We start from the raw sequence: 12,407 nt of genomic DNA on the forward strand, positions 1-12,407 counted from the left end.
GTGTAAATTATATATACACATGTGTATATGTGTATGTGAATTATATATGCATACATGTATAAAGTGTGTATATAGTACCATTTTATATGTGCATACGTACACATGTATGTAAATTTAATTTGTACACATTGTGTAAATACATGTATACGAGTGTGCAAATTTTATATATGCCAGTTTGTGTGTAAATTATGTATACATGTATGTATATGTGTAGGTGAATTATATATACGTGTGTGGTTTTATATGTGTATATACACATGTGTGCACACAAATTTTATATTTGCCTGTATGCTTGTAAATTATATATATATATATATATATATATATGTATATGTATATATGCATGCAAATTTTATTTATGCACATATGTATGTAAATGCATGTACATATGTATGTGTGTGCAAATTTTTTATACAAATGTGTGTAAATATTTGTATGTATATATTATACAAATTTATATGTTCTTGTATGTGTGTAAATGTTATAGACATATACATGTGTGAATTTATATACTGTGTATATTTTTGTATGTGAATTATATATGTATATGTATATGAATTATATAATGTGCACATTACACATGCACACATGTATGGTTTCTATTTATATATGTGTTGTGTGAATTATAGGCACATGTATATGTGTGTAAATTATATTTACATATATGTGTCAATGATATATATTTATAAATTATATATGTGTGAATTATATATATATACATGCATATGTGTGTAAATATGTACATGTATATGTGAAAATTATATATACATTCATATATGTGTGCATGTGTGTGAATTATATGTGCAAATTATAGGTACACATTTGTGTGTATAAATTATGTGTATATATTACATGTGTGTGAATTTGATGTGTATGTGTATATACATATACATACATATATACACATAATAACTTGTTTAGCATAGTGCCTCACACACAGTCAGCATTGTATATGCTTATTTTCTTCCATTCTTCTCAATAATTTATTTGACTTGCTTACAAAATTTTGCTGCTGTTGTTTTTTTTTTTTTGTATAATCATAATCAACTTGAAAATTATGCTCATTTTTTCTTTATTTTGGGTCATTTCATCTAAGGTTTTCTGTACATGTTTCCTCTTTGTCATATTTTATAGAACAATAATATTACATTACACAGATTATTAGATAATTCCCCAATCATAAGACATCATGGTTCTTTCCATTTTTTTCATCATTTCAGATAAAACAAGTGATTTTTTTTAAATAGATAGATCTTTTTGTACTTTTAACAACATCCTTAGGACGTGGCTCTTAAAGTAGTTTTGGTAATGAGATTGCCATATGGTATTGGGAAAAGAAAACTGTATTTAGAAGCAGGAGTCCTAGGCTCATATCCCAACTCTTCAGCTCATTAATTATCTGATTTTGAACAAATAATTTAATCTTTTAGGGGCTTATTTCTCTTCTGTAAAATGAGGGTTTAACTAGATTATTAGAAAAGGCCCTTTTGATTCCATAAAAAATTTTTGAACCTATATTTTCCAAAAAGATTTCCAATTTTTAATCCTACCAGTAATATGAAACAACACCTCAAAGTTGTAATAATGATAACAATAATTAACATTTATGAAGTGTTTTAAGGTTTCCAAAGTGTTTCAGCTTCCTTATCTGTAAAATGGGGAAAATAATACCTAATAACAACCTACAAAGTTCGTATATCAAATGAGATCATGTATATAAAGCACTTTACACACCTTAAAATACACTATATAAATGTCAGTTACTATTACTTTTACATTTTATTTCATTGGTTCCTCACAATGACTTTATGAGGACAAGTGTGAATTTTCCCATTTTGCAGATAAAGAAATTAAAGCCTAGAAAGCATAATTAATTTGCTTCTGGTAACTACTTTTTGATAACTAGTGTCAAAAACAGGGTCTGAGCCCAGGAATCTCCTGATTTCAGGTACATATTTTTTTTGTTATGCTCCTTTGCTGTTAGCATGTGTATTTCTATGATCGTTATTGAATTTGAACAATTTCTAATATGCAAAATTTTTTCATGTTTATATAAATCCATGAATTGTTTCCTTTTTTTCCCTTTGTTTAATCAGTAAGTATATTTCTTATCCATAATTAAAATAATTCCTTTTTTTTTCAGTGAGTCATTAATAAAGAAGTAAAGAAAGCTTATAGGAATAGTATTACTTTTTTTCCTTTTTAAAAAAATTTCATTATTTTTTATTTCAGGATTTATTTTTCCTTGGTTACATGAAAAACAATTGTTAACATGCATTTTTTATAATTTTGAGTTCCAGATTCTCTCCCTTCCTCTCTCTTCACTTTAATCATATTGAGAATGCAAGTAACTCAATATGCAATGACTACATATGTAGTCATACAAAACATTTCCATAATAGTCATGTTGTGGGGAAAAAAAAAAACAGATTTTAAAACCCTCAAGAAAAATAACGTTTGAAAAGTATGCTTCAATATTGATCCAAATACAATCAATCCTTTCCTTGGTTAGGGATAATCATTTTTTTAGAATATTATTATCTTAAAGTGGATTAAGCAAAAGTTACTTAAGAGCTAAAGTATTTTCTTTACAAAGGAAGAACATAATCCTAATTCAGAAAAAAATGAAGATAAGTGGAGGAAAATATAAATCTAACTACCATAACTTTAAATGTGAATAGATAAAATAACCCATAAAATTAAAGAGGATGAGAGAATATATAAGAAAACTGATGTGAAAAATTTTACTCAACTATTTCAAATTAAGTCTGTGTATGTTTTTGTATGAAATATGTTTTTGATAATCACATTAGATTTTTTAAAAATCTATTATGTAAATAAATCTTTTTACTTATGTTGATAATTAATAATTATACATCACAACTGTAAAATTAACTTATTTAATCATTTGCTAAATTATTAGTATTATCAGACAAAGTAAAGAACTTTGTAGTTTTATTATTTCCATTGTTAAATCAAACTCAAACACTAAACAGAGTGTGTTTTATGTTAATAAATATCTCTAAAATTCGACATCCTAGGCCTGCCTCCTTGTCAAAGATAATAATGTCTTAGATCAACTCTCTTTTCTTTTGCCTTTTCAATATCCCTTCTAAAAAAATTAGCAATATCCTTTTCTTTCCAAACTCCTCTATTTTTCAATAATTTAGTCAATATTACATTATATTTTATTTATTCATGGAGGTTCTTAGTATAAAATAGCAAATACTTAATCATATTTGAAAAATATCTATTATTCTAGGTAAATATTTAATTCTTAGGATATTTTTTAATCAGTTCCAAAGTTTCTTTAGAAATCCTAGTATTTTTTTTGAAAAATTACTCATTTAAGGTCTGTTTGATTTTTAATATTCTCTAGCTTTTATACAGAATCCTTAGGTTTGCTAAACTGATCTGATATTGGGAGCCCATGTTTTTTGACTAGATAAATAGGTAGATAGATAGATAGATATTTCTTACCCTAATTGTTTTAGTTATTTCTGGTTTTCACAGAACCAATCACACGAGACACTGATTTATATATCTGTATATCTAAGCACTAAAGATTGTTCCTTTAGCCTCCTCATCTTAAAATTTAGTGATGATGTACCTGAATTAAGTTTCTCCTTGTTGGAATTCCTGAATTATTTTTATTTGTCAAATTTTACTTTTAAAAAATAATTCTGTGATTATTGCTTCATAGTTATTAGATTCTCTTCTCCTTCCATTTTCCCCAGTGTCCCAATAATTGCAAGATTTTTTTTCTGTGTTCCTCAAATTATTCTCTTTGATCTATTTGATCTTTACATCTTTTCTACTTATTTTCTGAGCTTGTTTTTATCCTGGATTATCTATCAGTCTGTCTCCACTTCTTAATTGTTTTAGTTGTATTTATCAATATTTTCAAATTTCCTAAGCATTTTGGCAAGCTTCGTCAGTAATATCTGCCCAAACTTCTTTATTGCATTCAATTATTCCTTGAATTCCTTCTAGGCTTTCCTAGGTATGTTCAGTTTTGTTGTTGCTAATTTCATTTTTTTTCTGATAATTCTTTATAATTTCTTATAATTCTCTTCTGATCTGTATGGACATAATCCCCAGGATACTGAGTTGTTTCTTAAGCTTATTTAACTTATCCTAGGATTGGGAATCGATGTTTTGTTTTGTTTTGTTTTTTATTTTTCATATGTTTGTTATGTATTTTGTTATGTTTTTTGCTTCACTCCAAAATTTGTTTTTTATTGCATTGGTGTACCTTTAAAATTTGCTTATTACCTTTTTGTGACTTTTAAACAATTTTGTTTATTGTTGGTATTATTATTATTATGAGTGTGAGAAGCATGATTCCTTTAAGATCTCTTACTTTGTCAGCTTTGAGGAAATTTACTGGCTCTATTTTCTTAACATATTTCTCTGTTTTCAATGTAGGCACTTTTTACTTTTGTAACCTATTATTATACACAGGGAAAAAGTTATAATGAAGAAATTTTCAGACACAAAACACTTCTGGATAAGGAGTCTCTGAAATAGGCAAGAGATTTTTTTTTAATGGTCCTGCATAAAAAATTGAAAATTAATTTAGTTTTTATATTGCTTTGGTTTTTTCCAACAGAGAACAATATAAAATAATATATTCATCTACACTTAGAATAAATTAAAATACATTTCAGTGTTCTATCAGTTAGTTAAGGAAGGAAAAAACTGAGAAAACCAGAGAAAAAAAACAACCTAGAAGAAATTGGATACAGAAATAGAGAAGAGTAGATATGTTTTAAAAAGAGATAGAGAAATGGAGAAACCCCACACAAAGAACAGTGGACAGGTAGAGATATATAGAAAAGTAGAGAAAAAAGACCAAAGTCACTTATTAAATGTGCTCTTTTTAAAGGAAAGCACTTTAATAGCGGATAAATATTGTCAGAATTTGTTATAAAAGTATGTCTTAATTTGTATCTAAAATTTGAAAGCACTAATATGTGATGAAATCTTCTTTTGGCCTTTTCAAATTTCCTGTTTTGGAAAATGTGGAGCTTTGTACCTCATATTTAACAAAGGAAAGCTTGTTTCCATAAATGATACTATCAAGCTTTTCACTGTTTAAAAGGTTGCTAGTTTTAAAACTATATTGGAGTTTTGCAACTCTTGAAAATAAGTGGTGTCATTTCTTGATACTTGTCCCCTGGGCCAGATGAAATCTGCCCTTGCTGTAAAGTGAGGGGGAACCAAAGAAGCCACACAAAATCTTTTCCTTAAATATTTTGTTTTAATTTTTTGAAGGGTTAGGGAATGTCTATGTAACTGGCCTTCCATGCAGTTTCCTAAACTTCTGACTAAGCTCATGGAAGTTTATGTAAAAAATAACAGGAGCCAAATATACTAGGTTATGTTGGGAATAAATAAATTGGCTTTCATGTTCATCATTCTTTTCATTCTAATTTCTATTGGAATTTGAACTTGTTTTCCCTTTCTTAGATTATCAAAATAAGGTAAAAAGTCCTTTCCACAAATTTCATTTCAGTCACCTAGTAATACCTCTTTTTATTAACGGAAAAATTATAAGCAAATTTAAGAAAGAAATTTGTTTGTATGTGAAAAACTGAACTTCCTGCCTGGTCTTCCAGCAACCTTTGCCCTTGTTTTCTAATTCTTTGTTTTTAATACCTTTTTAGGACTTATCTGGTCAAAAATATTTATAACAGCTTTTTTTCTCAGGGCAAAAGATAGGAAATTAAGGAGATACTCATTAATTGGAGAATGGCTGGATAAACTCTGGTATGTGATTATGATGGAATATTATTGTTCTGTGTGAAATAATGACCTAGAATGTTCTCCATGAACTCAAGCAAAGTAAAATGTATGATGTACAAAATAATAACAATGTTATAGGATGATAAGCTGTGAATGACTTTGCTTTTCTCAGTAATACAATGATCTAAGACTATTATGAAATTAGGATGAAAAATGCTATCTTTATCAAGAGAAAGAACGGACTGTCTGAATACAGATTGAAGCATGTTTTTTTTACTTTATTTCTCTTAGGAGTTTCTTTTGGGGGGGGAATCTATGTCTTCTTTTACAATGTGACTTTTATGGAAATGTTTTGCAAAGCTTCATTTGTGCCTTCTCAATGGGATTGTATAGTTGGGGAGGAAGGGAGAAAACTTGGAATTCAGCGTTTTAAAAACAAATTAAAAACTTGTTTTACGTGTAATTGGAGAAAACAATAAAAAACACTAAATAAAAAAGTCAATAGCCTTTTATATAATACACTGATTTTTTTTTTCTTTTATAGTTATATTCATCAGGACTTGTGGAATCTGAGAGTGATTATCCTTACTTAAGTGATGAGGATAGACATTTTAATGTGGAGCTAGTGAAAGAAGAAATCATTCGAGGAAAAAAACTGGTAAGTTTAAGTGATTTCATAAACTTTAGTGGAGCCCAGTGAAAACGTGAAGCATCTGGAAGGCTGAATGGATTGCAAACAATGAATCTTTTATAAAAATTGGTCATATTTGTCACTTCTTAGGTCACATAAAATTCCATGATATTCTCTCATTCAAAATACCTATAAAAAGAACATAAATTTGGGAATCAGTTCTTTTATCCAATTATTCCTCTAGTATAGAAGTAGTGTTTTCTTTAAAGTGTTTCATTAGCATATGCACATATCATAAGATATATATATCTTAGATATACATAGGTACACTGCAACATATACCTTACATATGTGCTACAATGTATCATATAATTGTTATATGATATATTTTTACATTATATTTTATATTAATTATATAGTTATTATATATATGCATACATCTATGTATATAATAGATAAGATGTGTATTTTTATTTGCAGAACACTTGAAAGAAAAAATTTATAAAAAACTTGAGGAATAACCAGGGCTTATAGCTAGGAAGTAAAAATAAAAAAATAAAATAAAATAAATTATATTGCCTGTATTAATTTACAAATTTAATGATACTACCATCAGAGTACAAAGATAATAACTGTGTAGAGCTACATTAAAAAAAACTAATGAATTCACTTACAGTAATGAGAGGTCTTACACGCTTGAAAAAAATAATAGGGAAAAATAGGAATAAAAGGGAAATAAATTTTTTTAGCCTTCAAATTAGGCCCAAAGTAGTTATTTTCAAAACTTTTGGTACTGGTTAAAAAAAATATGAAAGAAGCAATATTCAGTAAAGTAATAAATTGTTTGGGGGAAGAACATCCTATTTGATAAGAAATGTTGGAAAAACTGGAAAGCACTTTGGCAGAAATTATGTTTAAACCAAAATCTTATATTATATAATCCACAGTAAGCTCAGAATGGATTTGCAGCCTGAATATTAAGGTTATTCCAAAAATAAAAAATAAAACAAAAGAAGATCCAGGTACCTTTTATAGATGTTGCTGGAGGAAAAATTAACCAAAAAAAGGAAAAAAAAATGAGAAACTGAAAATCTTTTGCATAAACAAAATCAATGGAAGTAGGATAACAATGGAATTCTAATTTAATTAGAGAAATTTTTTTTCATTAACTATATCTTATTAGAGATAGGGATAGAGAGTAGATTTGACCTATTATTATTGTAGGGATCTCCTGGATGAGGAGTCTCCTAACAAAGCAGATTGGTATTTTTGCTACAATTTTTAGTTTTAGAGTTGCTAAGAGCACTAGGAGATTGACTTATCTGAAGAAAAACAAATATATATCTGTGTATACACAAAATAAAAAAACATAAAAAACTCAAAAGAAGTCAGGAGAAAAATTTTAAAATGTGAATGTACTCTATTGCATTCTGTAACACAATTTATTTAATCTCTCTTCTATCCATGCTATCATGACTTAGAGTCAGGGACTTCAATTCATGTCTTCATGGCTCCAAGACCATCTCTCTACCCACTATGTCATGATATTTCTTATGATCACATGATTATCTAATTTTTACTTTGTAATCTGTCATAGTACATAAAGTTATAGTGAAGAAAATTTTTAAAAATTTAAATGTATCATTTATTTTAAACTTTTTAAATAATATTTTGAGTTCTGAATTCTTTTCTTCTCTCTTTCTCCTCTCCCTTCCTTGAGAAGGCAAGTATAGAGGTTATACATATGCAGTCATGCAAAACATATTTCCATATTAGTCATATCACAAAAAAGCAAAAAAAAATAAAGAAAATAGAAAAAGATTATTCTTCAATCTGCATTCAAACTCCATCAACTCTTTCCTTGGAGGTGGATAGCATTTTTCGTCAAAAGTCCTTTGATCCAAAGCAATCCCAATGGATTTTGGACAGAAAACTATGGAGATTGAATATAAATCAACATGTCATATTCACTTCTTTTTTCTGTTTTCCCCCTCTCCCATGGTTTTTCCCTTTTGCTCTGATTTTTCTCTCCCAACATGATTCATAAAGTAATGTGTGTTAAAATAAGTAAATTATTTTTTTAAAAAGCCATTTGGACTTGTTTTGGATCATTGTTTTGCTGAGAATAACTAAAATCATTCACAGTTGATCATCATGTGATAATGTTGTTACTGTATACAATGTTCTTCTGGTTCTGCTTACTTCAATTTGCATCAGTTCACAGAAGTTTTACCAGATTTTTTCTGAAACCATCCTGTTCCTCATTTTTTATAGTGCAATATTATTTTGTCAACTTGTTCAACCATTCCTCAATTAATAGCTATCCCTTCAAATTTCAATTCTTTGACACCACAAAAAGAGCTGTTGGATTATTTTTGTACAGATAAGTCCTTTTCCTTTTTTTAAATCTCTTTGGAATACAAACTTTCTTTTGAGGATTGTTTAGCCATTTTTGTAAACAGAAAGGGGTTTTTTTTTGTTTTGTTTTTTTAAGATGGTAAAAGCTAGGGGCAGCTAGAGTCAGAAAGACTCATCTTCCTGAATCCACATCTGACTTCAGACATTTACTAGCTGCTGACCCTAAATATTTAACTTTGTTGCTTTCATTTCCTCATCTGTAACATGTTTTGGAGAAAGAAGCAACATACCGTTCCAGTATCTTTGCCAAAATAAACCCCAAATGGGGTTACAGAAAATTGGGCATGACTGAAAATGACTAAAGAACAACAAGATATATTATTAGATAGCAAGGAAGGTAAGGAGAGGGTGAAGATAAGACAGAATGATTAATGGGTGAGATCAGTTAAGCAATAAGATCTTCAAGAAAACTGAAGAATGATTGATGAGTGAGATTAGTTAATCGAGCAATAAGATCTTCAAGAAATCTGAAGAATGATTGATGAGTGAGATCAGTTAATCAAGCAATAAGATCCTCAAGAAAATTGAAGAATGATCGATAGCTGAGATCAGTTAATCAAGCAATAAGATCTTCAAGAAAACTGGAGAATATGGGATGAAGAGCAAGAGAGCTAGTTTTAGCAAGGATAAGTCTCTCCTAGCTCACACAGCAGATATTGGTTTTATAGAAAATAACATGAATTTGTAGTGGACTCAGCTGGCATGGGTGCATGACTTTTAGCAGTGTTCTGGAGCTTGGATATAGGAACAATAGGGAATAAGATATTGGGGATGACTGAAGCTGGAGGACCTAGGAACTACAAAGAGACAAGGCATTTAGGAGTGATTTCACAGTAATTCTGAAATAGATTAAAACTGCTATAACAAACAATCGGCACAGTACATTTTATTCTTTTTTTTTTTTTTTTTTTTTTTTTTTTAGAAATGCTCATTTTGCCATAAGAAAGGAGCTACTGTGGGTTGTGACATTAAAAAATGTTCCAAGAATTACCATTTTTTCTGTGCCACAAAAGATCAAGCAACAATGCAACTTGATGAAGATGGTGGAACTTACAGGTATTTAATCCTTACTAAGCACATTTTTTTATGTAGGAAAGAATATTTAGGTCAATGAGAAATCAAGATAATTAAAATAATTTTAATTTATGTTATTTTGAACTTGACAAATACCATTTTTACAACAACAACAATCCAGGTAGTCCATATTAAAGTACAGAGATAGAAGGAGATCAAATGCTAAATTCAAGGAAGAGGAAATAGGCCAGTTTGGCTAGAACATGGAGTTTATAATGAGAAACAACAAAAAATAAGGCTGAAAGAGGTTAGATTGTGAAAAATTTTTAAGAGCCATATCAAGCAGTTAAGTGACTTAGTGAATAAAATATGGATATGGAATCAGAAGAACCTGGCTTTGAATCCTATTTCATTTACTAGCTGTGAGACTAATAAGCAAGTCCTCAGTTTCCTTATCTGTAAAATGAAGATGATAATAATACCTATTTGTCTTTGTAAGGGGGAAAAAAGAAAGAATACAATATATAATATGTGTAAAACACATTCACATCCAGAAAAAGAATGCAGATTGGAACATACTATTTTCATTTTTTAAATTTTTTTATGGTCTTTTCCATTTTTATCTGTTTCTTCTTTCACAACTGTGACTAATATGGAAATGTCTTACATGACTGCACATAAATAATCTATATCAGATCCTTGCTGTTCTAAGAAGAGGGGAGATGAAAGAGGGATGGGATTCAGAATGTTAATTTGGCAACTTTGTGAAAGATTGATTAGAGAAGAAATAGGTTTGAATCATAGAAACTAATTCAGCATTTATTGCTATAGTCCAAGTCAAGTTCAAAATAACATTCACCTTTGCAAAACCTTGTGTTCCATATTTTTCTCCTTCTGTCCCCTCCCCTAAACAGCAAACAATCCAATGTAGGTTAAACGTGCAATTCTTCTAAACATATTTCCATATTCGTCATGCTGCACAACACAAAAAAAATTCAGATCAAAAGGGGAAAAAAAATACAAGAAAGAAAAAAACAGACAAGCAAACAAATACCACCACCAAAAAAAAGGTGAACTTTGTAGTTCATAGATCCTCCAGCTTCAGTCATCCCCAACATCTTATTCCCTATTGTTCCTATATCCAAGCTCCAGAACACTGCTAAAAGTCATGCCAGCTGAGTCCACTACAAATTCATATTATTTGCTATAAAACCAATATCTGCTGTGTCAGTTAGGAGAGACTTATCCTTGCTAAAACTAGCTCTCTTGCTCTTCCTGCTTTGATCTACTATGCTTTGATCCACATTCAGTCTTCATGGTCCTCTCTTTAAATATGGATGGCTCTCTCTATCACAAGAATATTGGAATTGGCCTAAATGTTGAAAAAAGTCACGTCCATCACAGTTGATCATCACACATTCTTGTTGCTGTGTACAATGATCTCCAGGTTCTGCATATTTCATTTAACATCAGTTCATGTAAGTCTCTCCAGGCCTTTCTGAAATCATCCTGCAGGTCGTTTTTTACAGAACAATAATATTCCATAACATTCATATACCACAGCTTATTCAGCCATTCTCCGACAGATGGGCATCCATTCAGTTTCCAGTTTTTAGCCACTACAAAGAGGGCTGTCACAAACATTTTTTGTACATGTGGGTCCCTTTCCCTCCTTCAAGATCTCTTTGGAATACAGGCCCAATAGAAACACTGCTGGATCAAAGGGTTTGTACAGTTTTATAGCACTTTGTGCATAGTTCCAACTGTTCCCCAGAATGGTTGGATCATTTGAAAACATTTCTTTAGTGTCCCAGTTTTCTCACATCCCCTCCAACATTTATCATATTTTCTTGTCATCTTAGTGAATCTGAGAAGTGTGAGTGGTAATTTGTCTTAATTTGTATTTCTCTAATTAATAGTGTTTTAGAGCATTTTTTTCACATGACTAGAAATGGCTTTAATTTCTTCATCTGAAAATTTTATTCATATTCTTTGATCATTTATCAATTGTGAAATGACTTTTATTATAAATTTGAGTCAATTCTCTATATATTTTAGAAATAAGGCCTTTATTGGAAACATTGAATGTAAAAAAAATTTTCCCAGCTTTTTGCTTTTTTTCTAATTTTGGTTGCATTAGTTTTGTTTGTACAAAACTTTTAATTTAATGTAATCAAAATTGTCCATTTTGCATTTCATAATGTTCTCTAGTTCTTCTTTGACCATAAATTTCTCCTTTCTCCACAGATCTGAGAGGTTAATTTGCTTGTAGCATTACCCTTTATATCTAATTTATGAACCCACTTTGATCTTATCTTTATATAGGGTGTTAGATGTTGGCCAATGCCTACACACTTTAAAATTTAATCTGCATTAGCATATTCTTCATCACTTTCTTAAGAAACAGCATTGTTTCATTGATTGTCTTGTTTTGAGAGAAAGAATAAACAATAAATTAATTTTTTTATTGTCTAGCTCTGATTTGTAACTTGCCAATTTCCAAAGTGCAAATGCTCACACAGAAAATTTTTTTTTAATTTTTTTTATTTAATAGCCTTTTATTTACAGGATATATACATGGGTAACTTTACAGCAT

The 12,407-nt window shown here is 29.4% G+C and overlaps 1 protein-coding gene across 1 annotated transcript in view; it reads left to right on the forward strand.

Annotated features, from left to right (window-relative positions):
• Nucleotides 1-12,407, forward strand: part of LOC100934863 (SET domain bifurcated histone lysine methyltransferase 2) — a 96,427-nt gene that overhangs the window by 72,998 nt on the left and 11,022 nt on the right. The window contains exons 20-21 of the mRNA XM_031961449.1: nucleotides 6,293-6,406; nucleotides 9,720-9,853. Coding sequence (XP_031817309.1) covers nucleotides 6,293-6,406; nucleotides 9,720-9,853 — 248 coding nt within the window. The remainder of the gene's footprint in view (nucleotides 1-6,292; nucleotides 6,407-9,719; nucleotides 9,854-12,407) is intronic.

Source organism: Sarcophilus harrisii, chromosome 3, assembly GCF_902635505.1.
Source record: "Sarcophilus harrisii chromosome 3, mSarHar1.11, whole genome shotgun sequence".
In the NCBI taxonomy this organism is placed as follows: Eukaryota; Metazoa; Chordata; class Mammalia; order Dasyuromorphia; family Dasyuridae; genus Sarcophilus; species Sarcophilus harrisii.